We start from the raw sequence: 20,502 nt of genomic DNA, 5'->3' as shown, positions 1-20,502 counted from the left end.
ATGTTATTACTAATACCATCTTCTATATCATTAATATATATTGTAAAAAGCGGCGGTCCCAGCACTTTTCCCTGCGGTACCCCATTGGTCACTGCCTGCCATTCTGAAATGGAGCCGTTTATCACTACTCTTTGTTTCCTGTCAGCCAACCAACTTTCAATCCAAGTTAGTCCTTTGCCCCCAATACCATGCGCCCTAATTTTGCTTACTAACCTCCTATGTGGGACTTTATCAAAGGCTTTCTGAAAGTCCAGGTATACTATATCCACTGGATCTCCCTTGTCCATCTTCAGAGTTACATCCTCAAAAAATTCCAGAAGATTAGTTAAGTATGATTTCCCCTTCATAAATCCATGCTGACTCTGACTTATCCTGTTACTACTATCCAGATGTGTCGTAATTTCATCCTTTATAATAGACTCCAGCATCTTTCCCACCACTGAGGTCAGACTAACTGGTCTATAATTTCCTGCTTTCTCTCTCCCATCTTTCTTAAAAAGTGGTACAACATTAGCCACCTTCCAATCCGCAGGAACTGATCCCAAATCTATCGAACTCTGCAAAATAATCACCAACGCATCCACGATTTCTCGAGCCACCTTCTTCAGTACCCTGGGATGTAGACCATCAGGCCCCGGGGACTTATCAGCCTTCAGACCTAACAGTCTCTCCAACACCATTTCCTGGCAAATATAAATCCCCTTAAGTTCAGGTCCTTCAGCCACTATTACCTCAGGGAGATTGCTTGTGTCTTCCCCAGTGAACACCGATCTGAAGTACCAATTCAATTCTTCTGCCATTTCTTTGTTCCCTGTACTGTCTTCCCCTGTTTCTGTCTTCAAGGGCCCAATTTTAGTCTTAACCATTTTTTTGCCTTTCACATACCTAAAAAAGCTTTTACTATCCTCCTTTATATTTTTGGCCAGTTTACCTTCGTACCTCATTTTTTCTCTGCATATTTCCTTCTTAGTAATCCTCTGTTGTTCTTTAAAAGCTTCCCAGTCCTCCGTTTTCCCACTTATCTTTGCTATGTTATACTTTTTTTCTTTTAACTTTACATATTCCTTAACTTCCCTCGTCAGCCGCGGCCACCCATGCCTCCTCCTAGGATCTTTCTTCCTTTTTAGAATGAACTGATCCTGTATCTTCTGCATTATACACAGAAATATCCGCCATTGTTCCTCCACTGTCATCCCTGCTAAGGTATTGCACCATTGAATTTTGGCCAGCTCCTCCCTCATAGCTCCATAGTTCCCTTTTATCTTTTAATGTAATCTAAATACTTGGTGCTTCATAGCAACAACTCAAACAACATTAGTTTTTTTAAAAAAATGACAACGACAACCAAAAAGCTGCTGAAAGAGAGGGATATTGATGATTCTCTAACAGAATGAAAGATATGACATGTAAGAAAGATAGAGGAAGTTCCAGGCAATGGGATCAAATCGGTTGAATCCTTCACCACTGATGATGGATACAAGGAAGAAGAGAATGAGGTGGTGGTCCAAATTAAAGGACTAAAGGGAAAAGCCTGAGGCATCAGGTTGTGAATTTGGGTAACTATTCAGTGACATCTAGATGAAGACCGGAATTCTGAATTCCATTCTTTTGAGAGCAGGCAAGTCCATTAATTTTAACCAAAAAAAAAATTGGCTTTTGGCACAAGCATAGCAGTGTTAAATGTTGGGACTTTGAGGAATATCTAGCATTTCTGAATGACAGTGGTGGCCTAAGCATTAAAACCAGGAACAAGAATTCGATGCAGAGATTTCAGAGAGTAAGAGGCTGAAATCAGAGCACCAGTGCCAATCTGAGAGAGAATAATTGGGATAAGGGTGCAATGCCTAGCGGGCAATCATAATATTTCTAGCATTGGGAAGGAGGGTGAGGCTTGGAAAATTTACATGGAACGTTTTGATTGGGGAAAAAACGCTTATTCTCTATATTTTGGAAGTGCCAGTGTTGGACCGTTGTGATTAAAAATCACAACACCAGGCCTGGTATTGTGATTTTTAATTTTGTTCTCTATACATAGTTTTCAATAAAATGAATGGAGAGGGTGGTTTTTCTTCAGGCAGATATTGAGCGAAAAGAGGATTTGGTTTTGAAAATGGAGAGGAACTGTGAGATTTAAATGGTCCCACCAGCTCCAAAGTATATCATAACATGACTGAAAATTATCTACAGAGAGATGAGGAAAGGTGAGCATGATTGGCCAAGTGTGATCTGTAAAATGAAACATCGAGGGCCGAAAGGCCTATACTGTTCTGTTATATTCTATGGCTACAAATCAATGAATTATATCCTGTTTCCTTAGAATCGAAAGTAAATACTGGAGAAAAAGTTGTCTTCGTTTCTGTGGTATTTTAATACCTACTGTTAAGATCTTAATTCTACATGTTAAGTCATTTAAACTTTACCTTCCAATTTGGTGTAATTACGTTTAATTATTCACTTCAGGAGCAAAATTTCATAGTGTAAAAACATACTAATATGTGATTACAGGTATTGGTTCCTCCTGGTTATGGACAAGATGTGAGAGCATGGCCTTTGGGTGTCCCTTTGCCGCCAGCATTAACCACAGTAAAAGTAAGTCTTCAGTACCAATTTGAACATTTCTTTTTTTTATATAAAATTGTTTTACAAAATCATTTATGGATGTAGCTCAGTGGACAGCTGTTGATCAATATGAGCATAATCGGCTTAATATTGCACTTTTTTGTTGATAATGTTATGCTCTAAAAGCACACTCCTATATATAGATGAAAAGGTAGTGAGATACATTAAGGCTCATGAAACTGTTGATGCTGTTAAACAATGGTGCTTATTGTATACTCTCTGATTTCCAGTCATGCAATTTTTGGGAAAGGCAAAAAAATTGTAAGATTTCAGATGATTACGAGCTTTCGGGGGGCAGTGGACAGGTGGGAATGGAGTGAAGGAATCTGCACTTTTTTTTTTGACCTCAAGTTCCCCTGCCTTACTCTCCTTCCCTGCAGTCAAAAATACACCAATGAGTGTATGCACTATATCCCACCTATCTTTTTGTCAAGTGATATTAGCAACAATAAAGAAGTCACTCATCTTTTTTGAACAGTTGTAGTAAATCTACAATCACTGAATCTGACCAGTTGATTTACTAAGTGCTGATACATATAATGGGAAACCTGCTGACTGTACAGAACTCTAGTCACTATGCTGCATTTATCTGGCAGATGGCATCTGATATAACTATAATCAATGCTCCCTTGCCTTTGTTTAACATTTTCTCTTAACATTCAAAATTTGGCTGTGGGTTGCTCCTTCAGTGCCGTATTGAAGATTGTTTTAGGTTTCAAGCATGCTATAGTTTGTAAAATACTGAAACAGGCATAAAATTGATTTTCAGTAGCATTCATAGTCTCTAAGTTTACTATGTTTCAGCCAGTTTGCCTGCAGGAAATTAATTATCGAATAAAGGAGGGCTAAAGAAATAATAAAGACAGAAAATAAACTGATGGCAAACTAACAAGGAATATGAGGACTGACAATGCGAGCCTCGTTAAATGTGTAAAGAGATCAATGTGAGCATAGGCCTCATAGAAAATGAATCTGGGGAGATGTTTTTGAGGAACAAAGAAATGGCAGAGGAGTTGAACAGATATTTTGCATCAGTCTACAATGGAAGATGCTTTGAACATCCCATTAAAACTAAAGAAAACTGAGAAGAAATCAAGGACCATCACTTGAGAAGAAGTATTAAATGAATTAATGGAGCTTAAGTTTCCTGGTTTGGATCCTAGATCCCAAAAGAGGTTGCTACAGAGATAGTTATTACAAAAATCGTTGAATTCTGACGAAATACCAGAGGATTGGAAAACTTCCAGTATGACACTGTATTCAAAAAGGGAGGGAAGCAAAAAGCAGGTAACTTTAGGCCACTTTGCCTCGCATCTATTGTTGGAAAAGTATTGGAATCAATTATTAAGGAAGTAATAGCAGAGCATTTGGAAAATCATAATTTAATCAAAATCATGAAGTCAGCATGGCTTCATGAAGGAGAAATTGTGAGATTAATTTATTAGTGTTTTAAGGAAGTCTCAACCAACGTGTACAAAGTTAAAAATCACACAACACCAGGTTATAGTCCAACAGGTTTAATTGGAAGCACACTAGCTTTCGGAGTGACGCTCCTTCATCAGGTGATTGTGACAATCACCTGATAAGGAGCGTCGCTCCGAAAGCTAGTGTGCTTCCAATTAAACCTGTTGGACTATAACTTGGTGTTGTGATTTTTAACTTTGTACACCCCAGTCCAACACCGACATCTCCAAATTATGTCAACCAGCGTGGATAGAGGGAAAACAGTCGATGTATTGTATTATGAATTCAGAAGGCATTTGACAAGGTACGTCACAAAAGATCCAGTCATAAGAGCCAACAATGTTGGAAGTAATATATTGGCATGGATCAAGAGTTTGGCTAATGGGCAAGAAACAATGAGTGGGGACAAGGGTTTCTTTTTCAGGTTGCTAGCCTGTAATCAGTGAGGTTCCACAGTCTACAGCTGTTTACAATATAGATTAATGACCTGGAGGAAGGAAGTGAATGTACTGTAGCCAGAATTGTAGGTAATGTAATAACATAGGTGGGAAAGCAGGTTTCATGTTGTGTTCATGATTGATCAATCGATAAGATGCCGTGGAGGGAACCATTCCTGCGAAATGCAGAAGGGGAGTAAGGGGAAGATGTCTGGGGTGGTGGCATTCTGCTGGAGTTGTCTGAAATAGCGGCGAATGATCCTTTTGAATGTGGAGGCTGCTGGAATGTGTCCCACCCCCACCCTAGTGGGACTGTCTATTCTGTCAAGCCTGGTAGTTAGGCACACCATTGTTCTGCCATTCTCCCACTCTAATTGCTTAATCTGAACTATCAACATGTTTTTCTTCCTCAGTGGTCTGCAAACCTTCCTTTCTCTTGCCCACCTCCCCAAAAATCAACCAAAACAACACTTGCCTGTGACAACTATAAGAACGATTTTTACGTGGCTTGACAGTGTAAATGTTGAGCTGATATTTCTCCTTGCAGGAGAGTCTCTGACCAGAAGTTGTAATCTCAGATAAACAAGCACCAACTTGAGACTTAGATGAGGAAATTATTCTATGAGGATTAGTGTTTTTGGAACTCCTTGCTGCAAAGGCCTTGAATATATCTATGGCTGAGATAGGTAAATTACTGATCAGCTGGGGAATCGAGGGTTGGTGGGAAATGCAGGAAATAAAGAATGATATAAAGAATGTCTGATCCTGCTGAATGATTGAACAGGCTTAAGGGACCAAATGGTATACTCCTGTTGCAATTACTTATTGTCTAATGGCCTTATAATTTAAATGCTTAAGCTACTCTTACTTTTAAGACTCCAGAGCATTCAAAACATCCTTCTCAAACTGAAACAGTCCGAACCAGAGCACCAAGCCCTCGCAGGTTGGCAAGTGGTGGTCCTGCAATGGATGGTAGGTTCCATCTTCCTCCAAGAATCCATCGTTCTTCTGACCCTGGACTTCCAAACGGTACATTTCCTTTGCTCTTTTGACTATGACTTAACATCATCTTCTGCAGTTTAATTTTCAACCAATTGTTGGTGCATTGGTCTATAAGATAATAGATGGCTTGATATTCTTTGTTCGTTTGGGATCAATAATAAAACAAATTTAAAACCTGCGGATACTATAAAATCAGACAAAAATAGCAATTGCTGAGAAAGCTCAGCAGGTCTGGAAGTATCTGTGCTGAGAAACATTAACTCTGATTTTTCTCCACTGACAGACCTGCAGGGCTTTTCCAACAATTTCTATTTTTGTCTTTAAAATAAATTATATCCACATTTATGCAAATAGATATATTACTTCCATATTTGCTCTTGTACTTTAGTTCATTTTCCCAACTTAAACATGTTGTTGTATCACGTTTACTTTTTTGAAGATGTACAAATTGATGGCTTTCATCTCACTGTTTATGCTACTTACATTGCATAGTTTGCAAATAGCACGTTTCACTACATTGCTGTTTATCAAGTGAGCCATTGCTTCACGTTTTTCAAAAAGAGCTCTCGTGCAAACAGAATAGGATGATTTGTGTCAGGGTAAGCAGCAATTCAAGTAAATTCTGAGCGTACCCCTTAACAAATCTATAAGAAATAACTATAACCGGTTTATAAAGCATGTTTATACAATGACCACCAAGTATTGCCTTCAATCTAAATGTTTTGAGCTCAGTTTTCTTGCATGGTGAGTTTGGCTGAATGTTGTCTTTGACAATTTGTAAGTCAGCCTTATTTTGTTCGTCTATCAAATACTTGTTTGTGTGAACTGATGCTTTTGAACAGGCTAACTGTTCAGGTGTGTGGTTATGTCATTGTGTTCAGGCGCTGATGATTTTAGTCTATAATCTCCCTGCAAGGAGATTAAACTTCTGAGAAAATATTTTCATTCCTTCATTTGATAATTGTAATGCATGATCATGGTTAGTACAACAGTAATACTCCATGACTGTTTTTGATATGTTGGCAACCTTAAGATTTTTAACTCCTTTAAAAAAGCATAAATATGAAATACAGAAATTAATTGTAAGATGCCTGATTTTTATTTAAACAAAGTTTTCATTGTTCCATTGTCTTCCCTAATGGCTAAGAAAGTAATCCAATCTGGAGCAATAACTCTTCAGTCTTTGCTTTGAATCTAAAGTTGACATCTTGTAACGTTTGAAAGAAATTAACTGTTTGCTTAATTAATTATTTTTGTGATGTTATCAGATCATTTTTAAAATCCAAATGCCCCTTTTGTTTCAAGCAATTATATATTTTACTGTCTCTCAAATAATGTCAGTCATGCTCTGTTAAATGATACATCAAACAACATATTTTCTTTAAAAAAAATCGCTTGCTTCATACGCTGTTAATCTAAAATCCGAAGTGCTATCATTTATTTTCGATGCAGTTCGTATATTCCCTTAGTTAAGTGATGAAAAATGTATTATATTGCAGCGCGTGAAAATGTCATGTTATATTGGAGAGCATGCTTGACTCTTCAGATTTCGAATACTTGATTCAATTAATCACTGACATTTTGCTGCTTCTGAATGCTTTGATTTAAACAGCTGAAGGAGAATTCAAGGAAAAAGCAGCCAAGAAATTCATTGAACAAGGTGTGAATTACAGTTTCTGATTTAAAATTCAACATGTGGAATGTTTAGAAATTTATTAGAATTGATTACTTTTATTATCTGTGTCAATGGATTTGGGTAGCCACTCTTTCCAACAATTCAAAAGTACTATGGATGCTGTAAACCCAAGTGAAAACACTAGTTGGTTGGTAGCATCTGTGGAGAGAGGAACTGGTTAACATTTCTGGTCTAATGAAAGGCCACAGACATAAAACATTTAATTTTGCTTCTCAAACCCAACAACCACCCATAAACTACTTCCTTTTCTTAAAAAAAAAACATTTTTTCAGGAAGGGCTGTACTGGCTTTTTAAGAATTTGGGATAAAAATATTGAAGCTGCCACCTGGAAAGTGCTGACCCTGATATTCTAAAATGCATGCATGTCACAAGCATTTATACATAAGTTTTGGTTTTGATGATTTTGCTAAAAGTGGAGTTGGAATACAGGTTGCTGTCATGGCTTGGTTCACATTTATATTTGGAGGTTTGTGATTATTTTCTCTAGTCAACCCTCACAAACCAATTGCACAAACTGTTCCATAAATTGAACACCTGAGTTTTCAGAAATAAAAACAGAAAATGTTGGAGATATTTAGGTCAGGCAGCAACTGTGAAGATGAAATGGAATTGACATTTAACATCTGATCTTTCATCCGTGCTTGGAGATGTTAAAAGTATAGCTGGTTTTAAGAAGGTGGAAGATGTGGTGATCAGAAATAGAACACAAGGGATGGTCTATGATAGATTGGAAGACAGATACTAAATGACGAACATGTTGACAGCGCAGGATCAAAGACAATTGTATAGAACAACAAAAGGAACAAAATATATATGCAGAGAAGATTTGGGAATGGCACATTCATGAACAGCAGTTGCCTGAAAGGAAAATAAGATTCCATCAAACAGAAATCTACATACAACACACTGGAAGCAACGATTTTCAGTCCCAACTTAATCAGGGCCAGGTGACCAGTTGTTAAGAGACTTGGGGAACTGAGTACTGTGCACAACACCTATGTGGTTAATTGTATGATGGTGTCAATAATGCAATATTGCTTTCGATGTCTTATGACAGTGGCACCAACGTGGACCTGTTGACTATGAACCTTAGTGTTAAAGCGTATGCTTGGTTTGAACAGATCTCATTTTCAGACCCCCAAAGCTAAAGTCATGTCTTTCATGGCTTTGATAACTGGATTGTTTTGAAACTGACAAGTAGTCAACATTTGTTGATATGTTCAAACTAAAAGTAGTCATCAGCAGAGGGTTCAACTGAATGTTTGCTTAACAGCAAAAAGCCAGACATTTTTAATAATGGTGGAATAATAACCGAACACTTTTTTTTTTAAATGCGCCAAAGATACCATTAATCAAGACGGTTATATACATCCTCCTCCAGTCTCGAGGCTTCTATCACCACAGAATCTAGCGGTTCAAACTGTCCCTCATCCGTGTTCCCCTTTGTTGCATCATTATGTTGGACAACACATTCTGTCAGTCAGACAGTTTACCAAAGACCAGGTAATTGTGATTTTCATTGATTTGAATCTGCTTTCATATGTTTCCATTAGTAGAATATTTCTGTTCTCAAGCTGACCGAAGTGCCTCATGAAATTGATTATTGATTGACCTGAAGCATTTTTAATGAGCAAGGACCTTGATTGGGAGGCCTGATATTAATATTTAAAGAACCCAAGGATTGTGTTGATGTCCAGCATTTCAGTCCAGTTTGGTGCTAGTTTTCATCCAAAGCAGCACGTTGGGTTCTCCTTGTGGAGAAAAGAATTCTAGACCGTATCAAAATTTCTAGGACATTTGCTAAGACAACAAGTGATTTATCATCTGTTTTATTTACAAGTTTTGCCTGTAGTAGACAGGTGCAACTCTTCATGATTTTGCCTTCATGCAAAACCTATTGTAAGAATTGCTTTCCATAGCTTAGAATTATTTTTGTTTTATTTCACAAATGTAAATATGATAGTTTAAGTTAAACATTCTGGCAGATAGGAGATTTTCACACTGACATTGCATTGATTTATATTCTGAACACAGCATTTACAGGGTGTTGACTGACCAATTATGTTATATCTGTGCCATAATTCAACAAACTCAGTTTCTCAAATATGTTTCTTAGTGGCATTCATGATGTGTTTCCACATTGTTACATAGTGTAATACATGCTTGTAACTTTCATGCATTTCCATTGTGCATGTCTGCACTGCTCAAGTTATCTGGAAGAACAGTGAGCTCTCTTGATTTTAATTGACTGACAGGTGGAACAAGTCCTGGTAAAACTGCTAGTATAAGATATCAGCTAATTTTTGGAACATACGATGTGAAATTGCAAACATTCAAATGTTTGGAAATAAGCACCAACATACATTATACAGAGGAACCTTGATTATCTGAAGGACACTAGCAGGGAGTATTTTGTTCAGTTAACCGAACTCTGGATAGTCGAGATTCCTCTAACTTGCCTTGTCCAGGTGCCTTCAGATGTTCAAAGTTTGTGAGAAGATTTGTAGCTTGGGTGTTCTTTTTTGTGGTTCTGTTCGCTAAGCTGGGAATTTGTGTTGTAGACGTTTCGTCCCCTGTCTAGGTGACATCCTCAGTGCTTGGGAGCCTCCTGTGAAGTGCTTCTGTGTTGTTTCCTCCGGCATTTATAGTGGTTTGTCTCTGCCGCTTCCGGTTGTCAGTTCCAGCTGTCCGCTGCCGAAACGACACAACCAGCTATCCTTAGCCACACATGCAGATGACAAGCAACGTGAGTTCGACTGGGACAATGCTACTATTATCGGACAAGCCAAACAGAGAACAGCCAGGGAATTCCTAGAGGCATAGCACTCATCCACAGATTCTTTCAACAAACACATCGACCTGGACCCAATATACCGGCCACTGCAGCGGACAGCTGGAACTGACAACTGGAAGTGGCAGAGACAAACCACTATAAATGCCGGAGGAAACAACACAGAAGCACTTCACAGGAGGCTCCCAAGCACTGAGGATGTCACGTAGACAGGGGACGAAATGTCTGCAACACAAATTCCCAGCTCGGCGAACAGAACCACAACAGCCTTCAGATGTGTACCAGAAATTGCAAATGTTACACTAATTCAAATGTCAACCATGGGACCTATTTGAATTTGCAGGAGCATCTTTTGTGTCATGTTACTGATGCGTCTTCAGTATTGATATTGATTATGGATGGATGCATCAATGCTAGTGTCAGTGTTTGAGTCCAACAGATGTGTTTTCAGTTGTACCAGCCTGAGCATGATTTAAGGACTACAGCACCTCTGTCATCTGTGTTTTCTATTGTTTAAAGGTTTAGTTGTGAAAAATCATCTGTAGCTCAGGAAAAACACCAAAGTAACCAATTTCCTATTAGAGAAAGGAAAAATATGACTGTTCAAATTCTAAAAATATAAAAGTCAATGCTTTTTTATTGCTTGTCTCTAATTACTTTGATAGCATGATCTATTAAATAACTTCTTCTACAACTGAATGAGCAGCTGGGCTGCTTCAGAGAGCATTAAGAATCAAGCATATCAGTACATCATTTCTGTAAACATGGTGTGCTGTGCTTTGTTACTCCTGTTTAATGTCTCTGTTACTTTCACCAAGAGAATTGAGTTGAGAACATGTAAAAGGTTGACAGTGATGTTATGTCATTTGAACTGTTCATCCACCGGCTGGATCAGATCGTTGGGAAATATAAATTCAAATCTCACCATGGCTGCTAGGGGAATGTGCATTCAGTCAATAAATCTGACAAATATAAGTCTCATCAATTGTGAAACTCCTGGATTGGTGTGATAACCCATCTGGTTCACTTGTGTCCTTTGTGGTGAAAATCTTACTTCCTTATCTGATATGGCCAACATATAGCTCCAGGTCCACAGCATTTTGGTTGGGTCTTAACTTCATTCGAGGAGAAAGTGAGGACTGCGGATGCTGGGGATCAGAGCTGAAAATGTGTTGCTGGAAAAGCGCAGCAGGTCAGGCAGCATCCAAGGAGCAGGAGAATCGACATTTCGGGCATGAGCCCCCGAAACGTCGATTCTCCTGCTCCTTGGATGGTGCCTGACCTGCTGCGCTTTTCCAGCAACACATTTTCAGCTCTTAACTGCATTCTACCACTAAACTGCAAACTACCACTGAAAGAAGCACCTAAGTAACATGGACTGTAGCAGTTCAAAAAGGGGTTCACCACCACCTTTTCGTCGGCAATTATGAATTGGCAATAAATACTATCCTTACCAGTGGCACTCATCCCAGAAACAGTTTTATTTTAATATAATACATGGCCCTTTTTATGTTTGAGGAAATTTGGGATGCCTACACAAAATTCTTTGGTAGGTTGAATGTGATTTTTATTTGTATAACAAATAGTTTGAGATGTGTACACAGAGATGAACAGACTGAAGACTATCACCATGATACATCTAACATTTGATCTCTATTGGTGACTTAAATAAAGAGCTCTCAAAATATCAGAAAAATTAAGCTAGCTGGATACTTTCAAGCTGATTAGGGAAGCTACAGTTGTTGTTCGTGCCAACGTGATAATCATGTTAACTTGGACATGACGAGTTGTAAATGTATCTCCAGCCCATATTGAAAATTTCATTATGAAGAGATGTCGAGGGAAAATGTAGTGAATATTAATTGCACATTTATATTGTGTTATAAGAATTTTTGCATATGTTGACCTGCTGACAGCCTGTCTTGTTCTTGTGTGCAGTTATCCCATTTGTTCAATCTTGCTCATAACCTGCGTTTGACGGTGCAGAAAGATCGTAGCTTGGACCTTCTAAAGGTTTGTTCTTTAAGCAATTTTAATTTATGACATTGATCCCAGAGGCTGAGTGTTTTCACACTGTGCTTCAGATGTCTAGGTGTTTTTATTTACGTTTGTCATTTTTTTCCCAGAGGTTCCTCTTAGTGTCTTTGTTCAAGGTACACCAATCTAAGATTTCTCACTTTTCTGGTGTACCCCTAGGGATCCAAGTTGTCTCTTTCATTTCACTGTTTGCAAATTATCTATTCATGATGTTATTCAGAAGAATAGGGTCAGTTTCCACACCCATGCTGAAAACATGCAAATCTACCTTTCTGTCTCCGTCTTTTTGTACAACTCACCATACCACTTAACTTCCTCATCCACACATCCTGTTTTAAAAAAACAGCTTTTTAACACCATGCAATTGTCTGCTGCAGTCCTACTCCATTGCTGTTAAGATTGATCTTAATAATGGTTTCTGGTTCAGCAGTTACCCAGTTCATTCTTCCTGCCTCCACAAATACCCAGTTTTTAGTCCCATCTCCATATTCATTGTTCACTTTGCTTGCTCCTTGTCCTCCATTATTGGCCATGCGATCAGCCACTTGTCCACATGCCTTGTCTTCGGAAATTCCTCACAACATTCCCTCTGTATTGTCTGATCCTGCTTTCAAAACTCCCTCACTTCCTGTCCATGAACATTATCGTTTTTGATTACTGCTTTTACTACACCATCTGTGTCCAGCAGAAATGTGCCAGAAATAGTTGTACAAGCACATTCAACCCATGCTCCACAGTATCACAATTACAAATAAATAGGTTGGAAAGGTTTTGTGCAGAATATTCTGAGACCATCTGGCTAGTACCATTAGTAGATAATGGGATTGTTATCCCATGGCTAAGATTACAAGCTCAACGTTGGGTGATTTTAAATTTGTTCTAACATTTTAATTCATTTTACCAGTTGTCAAACTCCACACTATGTACTACTTGAATAACTCTTTGAAAAACTATATTGCTTTAATTGTTTCATTGTTATGAATTTGGTTATGTTGGAACAAGGTGTTTTAAGAGTTAGCAACTGTTACTTTTGTGATTGTAAAAACATTTCTATTAAAGTAGTTCCTTGTCACTGATACTGCATATGTATGTGGGCTGTAAGTGCTACAAGCAAACATTTGTCATTTATCTCATCAACATCCATACTTTTTCTTCATGGTGAAATGGCTTGGGATATCTTCCGTTTCATAAGAGATGCTTGTGACAATCACAACTTATGAGAACCCTGGTTTATTAAGAATGAATACAAGAAGCAAAATTGAGACTGGTAATCTCAATTCTATTATTCATCCATCTTGTCCAAACTTTCAAATTCTATTTCATACTAGACTGCGGATGACAGTCAAGTAATAAAGTAAATACTGTTTTGCCTTCTAGATAAGCAGCAATTGTTTGATGAAAATATCCAATAAGAGAATCTAACCATTACCCCACGATCTTCAATGTCATTAATTTTACTGAATCCCTCATTATCAATATTTTAGGGTCACCATTGACCAGAGACTGAACTGGACTCACCACATACACAGTGGCCATAAAAGTTGGTCAAATGCTAGGAATTTTACAGTAAGGAACTTGCCTCCTGACTTCCCAAAGTCAGTCCACCATTTACAAGGCATAAGTCAGGAATATGATGCAGCTCCAATAACAAACAAGAAGCTTGACCCCACAATGCAGCTCACTTCACTGGCACTGCATCCACAAACAGCCAGTCGTTCCACAATGGATGACCAGTTGTAACAGTGTATTCCAGCAACAGATGCACTGCAGAAATTCATCAAGGTTCCTTATTAAGCACTTGTCCAAATCCACTACCATTATTCCAACAGTGGCCTAACCAATGTCCTGTACAGCCGCAACATGACCTCCCAACTCCTGTATTCAATACTCTGACCAATAAAGGAAAGCATACCAAACGCCTTCTTCACTATTCTAACTACCTGCAACTCCACTTTCAAGGAGCTATGAACCTGCACTCCAATGTCTCTTTGTTCAGCAACACTCCCTAGGACCTTACCATTAAGTGTATAAGTCCTGCTAAGATTTGTTTTCCCAAAAAGCAGCACCTTGCATTTATCTGAATTAAACTCCAGCTGCCACTTCTCAGCCCATTGTTGTGGTTCTGTTCGCCGAGCTGGGAATTTGTGTTGCAGGCATTTCGTCCCCTGTCTTGGTGACATCCTCAGTGCTTGGGAGCCTCCTGTGAAGCGCTTCACAGGAGGCTCCCAAGCACTGAGGATGTCACCAAGACAGGGGACGAAACGTCTGCAACACAAATTCCCAGCTCGGCGAACAGAACCACAACAACGAGCACTCAAGCTACAAATCTTCTCACAGACTTTGAACTTCTCAGCCCCTTGGCCCATCTGGTCCAGATCCTGTTATCATCACCTTCTCAGCCAGCTAGGGATGGCAAGTAAACGCTGGTTCAGCCAGCAATGTCAGCATCCCATAAATAAATTTTTAAATATGTTAAACCTGTAAATTAACCATCACTCTGCTACATAATACAAATCATAGAAACTAAAATCAACTTCAGGCAGTTCTATAATGCAATGCTGCATTCTTGTGCGACTCCGCGCTATATAAAAATTGCCCATTAAAAATAACAAAGTGTTGATGATGTAATCGTGTTATAGCCAACACACGTTTTTAAAGTTCATGCTTTAGAAACAGCGTCTCCTATTTGTCAATCTCAGTTATGGCAGAATGACCTGTATAGTGTCCTACCATTTTAATTTTGAAATATCAAGTAAGTTTTTAAAAAGCTGAAATTCTAATTCTGTTATTTTTATTTTCTTATTAAAGGGGAAAGTTATGGCTTCCATGTTTTATGAGGTCAGCACAAGAACTAGTAGTTCATTTGCTGCTGCCATGCAACGGCTTGGAGGTTCTGTGATTCATTTTTCAGAAGCTACTTCTTCTGTACAGAAAGGGGAGTCTCTCTTAGATTCTGTACAGACAATGAGCTGCTATGTGGATGTCTTGGTTCTGCGCCATCCTCAGCCAGACGCAGTTGAGGTATGTCTTTGAAAATCCTGAATGCAAAATATTATTTGATGATGGTTTAATTTTCTAAGATTCTTCACTTGGAGTAAATTGGTATCAATAAATATGCTTCCTCATAAGTGTGTAAAAATAAACTGAAAACCTTGTGTATATTAAGTTTACATGGTATATAAGAATATTTATCTTTTTATCTAAAAGCAATCATAAACTCTTATTTGTTGGATTTGATTAGCAATTTAACTGTGTAATTTAAATAGAGAACTTGATTGCTTTGCTTTATGCTGGATTTGTAAAATAAGAATGTGATTCTTCTCTTACTCTGTATAGATGAGGTGGGTGTATATTGAGGTTTGTTCAGTAGGCTGCTTAAGTGGTTTAATTAGTGAAGATTATTTCTGAGGTCATAGAGTCATAGAAAGTCATAGATTCCTACAGCACGGTGACAGGCTCTTTGGCCCAAATTGGTCCATGCCGATGAAAATGTCAATCCACTCTAACCCCATTTCCCTGCATTTGGCCTATATCCTTCTAAGTGTAATGCTGGAAAAGCATTACAGCTGGTCAGGCAGCATCCGAGGAGCAGGAGATTCGATGTTTCAAGCATAAGCCCTTCATCAGGAATGAGGCTAGTGGCCCAAGGGGATAAATGGGATGGAATTGGGACTGGGGGGGTTAGGGGGATGAAGGTGATAGTCAGAGCAGATAGAAGTCGGGCGGCACGGTGGCACAGTGGTTAGCACTGCTGCCTCACAGCGGCAGAGACCCGGGTTCAATTCCCGCCTCAGGCGACTGACTGTGGAGTTTGCACATTCTCCCCGTGTCTGCGTGGGTTTCCTCTGGGTGTTCCGGTTTCCTCCCACAGTCCAAAGATGTGCAGGTCAGGTGGTGGACTTGTTGGGCCGAAGGGCCTGTTTCCACACTGTAAGTAATCTAATCTAATCTAAAGTCGGACAGTTCAAGAGGACAGTGCCGAGTTGGAAGGTTGGATCTGGGGTAAGGTGTTGGGTGGGGAAATGAGGAAACTGGTGAAATCCACATTGATCCCATGTGGTTGGAGTGTCCCAAGGCAGAAGATGAGGCATTCTTCCTCCAGGTAGGGTTTGGTGGTGGAAGAGGCCCAGGACTTGCATGTCCTTGGCTGAGTGGGAGGGGGTGTTAAAATGTTCGGCCACCGGGCAGTGGGTTATTGTGTCCCAGAGACATTCTCTGAAACATTCCACAGGTTGGCGATATGTCTCCCCAGTGTAGGTAAGACCACGTCAGGAGCAGCGGACACAGTAGATGATGTGTGGAGAAGTACACGTAAATCTCTGTTGGATGTGGAAGGATCCTTTGGGGCCTTGGGGAGAGGTGTGGGTACAGGCTTTGCACTTCTTGCAGTGCAACAAACCCTGCCATTGCCAAACCCTAACCATCTGATGCCTGGAAGAAGAATACCTCATTTTCTGCCTTGGGACCCTCCAACCACATGGGATCAATGTGGATTTCACCAGTTTCCACATTTCCCCTTTCCCCACCTTATCCCAGATCCAACCGTCCAACTTGGCACTGCCATCTTGAACTGTCCTACCTATCCATCTTCCTTCCCACCTATCCTCTCCGACCTATCACCTTCATCTACCTATTGTATTCCCATCTACCTTTCCTCCCATTTATCTTTCCGTCCCCTTGGGCCACAAACCTCATTCCTGATGAAGGCCTTATGCCCGTGTCAATTCTCCTGATACTCAGATGCTGCCTGACCGGCTGTGCTTTTCCAGCACCACAATCTTTGACTGATCCCCAGCATCTGCAGTCCTCACTTTCTGCCACATCCTTCTAAACCTTTCCTATTCATGTATTTGTCCAAATGCCTTTTAAGTGTTGGTAATGTACCCACTTCAACCACTTCTAGTGGCAACTCATTCCAGGTGTATACTACCCTCTGTTTTTAAAAGAAAAGTTGCCCCTCAGGTTCCCTTTAACTTTAAACTGATGCCTTCTCGTCCTTTGTTCCCTAACCCTGGGAAAAAGACTAAGTCCATTCTATCCTATATATGTCTCTCATGATCTTATACACTTCTGTAAGATTCCACCCTCCCCCCCCCCCCCCCTCTTACACTTTAAAGAAACAAGTCTTAGCTTGTTCAACCTCTCCTTATAACTCAGACTGTTGAGTCCTGGCAACATTCTTGTGAATTTCTTCTGCACTCTCTCCAGTTTAATAACATTCTTCTTGTTAACAAGGTGACCAAAACTGAACACAATATTCTGAGTGCAGCCTCACCAATGTCCTGTACAACTGCATCATAATTTCCCAACTTTTATACTCAATGCCTGACTGATGAAAGCTAGTGTGCCAGAAGCCACCTTCACTGCCCTGTCTACCTGCGACTCCATTTTCAGAGGTATTGAGGAAATAGCTCAGAGATTGATGTTTTTGTTTTTACATGACCTTTCGGCTTAATTTTACTTTTTTTTTGGCTGCAAGTGGTATTCTTTCACAATGGGAAGTTTTGACTTTAATTATATTAGGTCTTTAGTAAGATATTGCTTCCAACTGGCCTTACTGTTCTAACATGGCCTAATTTCCTACAGTGTCTAATCTCCAAAATGTCCTGGTTTGAAGTAGAAAATTGTGTAAGATTGAAGATAACATCATTTTGCTGTAGTGATAGAATTGCAAAACAAAGTGGTCATTTGATTTATTCTGAGGTTTGTCTAATAAACCGGTGTAAACGACGTAGCTGTTAGTGATTACTGTGAGAGCAGGCTTCTTTGCTCGAAAGAAGCTGCAAAGTATTCGCTCTTAGAGAATACTGGCATCATTTTTATGGTGATTAAGCTGCTAGTCTCCCAAAACCCAAGAAAGTATTGAGGATGTTGGGTTGTAAGTAGTTATGCTTTAAACTGTTTGCTTACTTCCAAGGTAGACAGTTAGTGGGCTTAAGTATAGCTAATCCATATTTTGACTGGAATAGGAGTCACATGATTCATGTTTTCTTGGAGATGGGCTGAGAGGGAAAGGTTTTCTGGAATATTCCTGAAATACTCAGGCACAGTCTGACAGGATCTGCAAGAAAGGGCAAGAGGTTAAAAGTGGGGTTTTTTTCAGGTCAGTCATGTGATCAGGGCATTTGCTCATGTTGAAATAATCAACTTTGTGAGGATTTGATCAAAATTGGAAAATTCCCTTGGCTTTTACAGTGAGAGCTTTTCCTAGCAATTGTCCCTCTCGTGCAAGCTATCTGAGAATGTTACCAGGTTAAGAAAGGAAAGGAATGAAAGGTAAACGTGGGAACTAAGTGTTTTTGACTGGATCCAGGAAAATTGAATGGCTACCAAAGGCTCAGCATAAATAGACCTGCAAAGTAGATTTTTCTTTGCATTAAAAATAGGAATAAATAGTTCTATTATTTAAAGTATCAGTTGCTTGTAAAAATAATGTTTAGTAAATACTCTAATAGCACTGACTACAATTAAAGTATTTAATGTGAATTCTTGTCACCCTTTTCAGCTATCAGCTGGAAGTTCAAATTTCTTTACAGAAGTTTATGGAAACTATTTCTGTTCAGGTCATGCAACAGGTTAGACTAAATTAATGGAATAATTAAGTATTTGTTCTATTGTGTTAATATGGTGATCTAGAACTGTTGAAGACAAATGTCTAAATGAACAGTTGCTAAGAATTTAAATGAAAAGTTGTGGCAGTTAAGTGTGGATGAGAGATTTAAGGTGAAGAATAAGTGATTGCACATTTAGTTTCTTTTAAGAAAGAATGTTAAAGTTCTGTATTGAATTTTTATAAATCTATACGTTTATCTATAAGGTAAACTGACGAAGGAGCAGCGCTGTAAAAGCGTGTGATTTCAAATAAACCTGTTGGACTATAACCTGGTGTCATGTGACTTATGACTTTGTTCACCCCAGTCCCAACACCAGCACCTCCACATCATTATAAATAACTAGCTTAATTTTAATTTTTTTGTGATATCCAATTGGGCTGGCTTGAATTCTGAATGTGCTGCTCAGTGTAATTTCCACTCCATGTGCTTAAGTGTATCATTGACAACACATAACTGGCAATTACAAAACAAAACACAAAACATTTACCTCTTTTCTTTCAGCTTGCTGCTAAACATTGCCGAAAGCCTATTATTAATGCAGGGGATGGTGTTGGTGAGCACCCAACTCAGGCATTGCTTGACATTTTTACTATTCGTGAGGAGCTGGGGACAGTGAATGGAATGACGGTAAGATATATTCTTCACATGAATAATTTTGCTGTAAGTAACTTGTCTGCTAATTCACTAAAGTCCACCATCTATAAGGCATTCCCTCATCACCAACTCACAGTGGCAGTAGTGCATGTCATTTACAAGATGCACTACAGCAACTCAGAAAGGCTCTTTTGATGGTACCTTCTCAGCCCATGATTCTTGTGGCCTAGATGGACAAAGGCATCAGGTGTTATGGAATCACCTTTGCCTGCAAATTGCTCTCTCAAGGCCCATGCAACCCCGATTTGGAAATACATCACTGGCCCAGTTACAGTGAAGGAACAAAATACTGGAACTCCTTTAACAGCATTGTTGATGTATGCAGTTCACTGATACGCAGCATTTCAAGAAGGCAGCTCACCACTACCATTTAGACCATCAAGGCTGGCATAGCCAGAGACATCTGCAGCCTATGAAAGCGAAAATATAAGAATTCTGTGTCTAAGCATGAGTAAGAACTTACTTCAAGCTCTTCTAATCCAGTTAGAATGGTTAATTGTGGGTAGCATTGGGTTTGTTTTGTACCAAAGACAAGGACAGCAGATACATGAGAATACTGCCACCTGCAAGTTCTACTTTAAGTCACTCATCATCCTCGCTTGGAAATGTATCACTTTCCTTCACTGTCACTGGGTCAAAGTTCTGGAGCTACCACCAAATGAACTGCAGTGATTCAAGAAAACAATTCACCAACATCACATCCTCCCAACTGAATTTTCAAAATGCTTTTGCAGCCAAGATACTTTTTCTGATGTAGCTGAGTTATTTTTGCACCAACTTAGTTATTCCAGGTGATCAAAACTACTGGAATGTTAACGTGCAAATCATATTGGCAGTTATTTTTCTCTTTATTATGATTTGATTTTGATGCAGGAAGTTGCAAATGCATGCTAAACTGCAATAACACGAAAATAGTAAGGTTCTACAGTTATTAAATGTCTTCTGTGTATATATTGTCACTGGATCTTACCAGATCTCACATTTAATAAGGAACAGTCCAACTTGGCAAATGCATAAATGTTATCAATCTGGGACAAACTTATCAAAATAGCAAATGAAAACCAAAAGTAAATAGTGCGCAAGGTAAATAGTGCGGTGAGGAAGGCATATGGCGTACTGGCTTTTATTGGTAGAGGAATTGAGTTCCGGAGTCCTGAGGTCATGATGCAGTTGTATAAGACCCTGGT

General features: G+C 39.2%; 1 protein-coding gene across 2 annotated transcripts in view; it reads left to right on the top strand.

Annotated features, from left to right (window-relative positions):
- The window catches only part of cad (carbamoyl-phosphate synthetase 2, aspartate transcarbamylase, and dihydroorotase), a 174,802-nt gene that overhangs the window by 143,374 nt on the left and 10,926 nt on the right, over nt 1-20,502 (top strand). Inside the window, exons 34-40 of one of the 2 annotated variants that reach the window (XM_043682207.1) lie at nt 2,506-2,589; nt 5,396-5,549; nt 7,135-7,182; nt 8,562-8,722; nt 11,949-12,023; nt 14,856-15,068; nt 19,163-19,288. In XM_043682207.1, the coding sequence (XP_043538142.1) occupies nt 2,506-2,589; nt 5,396-5,549; nt 7,135-7,182; nt 8,562-8,722; nt 11,949-12,023; nt 14,856-15,068; nt 19,163-19,288 (861 nt within the window). The remainder of the gene's footprint in view (nt 1-2,505; nt 2,590-5,395; nt 5,550-7,134; nt 7,183-8,561; nt 8,723-11,948; nt 12,024-14,855; nt 15,069-19,162; nt 19,289-20,502) is intronic. The other variant, XM_043682214.1, reaches the window with a different exon arrangement.

Source organism: Chiloscyllium plagiosum, chromosome 3, assembly GCF_004010195.1.
Source record: "Chiloscyllium plagiosum isolate BGI_BamShark_2017 chromosome 3, ASM401019v2, whole genome shotgun sequence".
Classification (NCBI taxonomy): domain Eukaryota; kingdom Metazoa; phylum Chordata; class Chondrichthyes; order Orectolobiformes; family Hemiscylliidae; genus Chiloscyllium; species Chiloscyllium plagiosum.
Note: the sequence above shows the minus strand (reverse complement) of the source record. Positions and strands in the feature narration are given on the sequence as shown.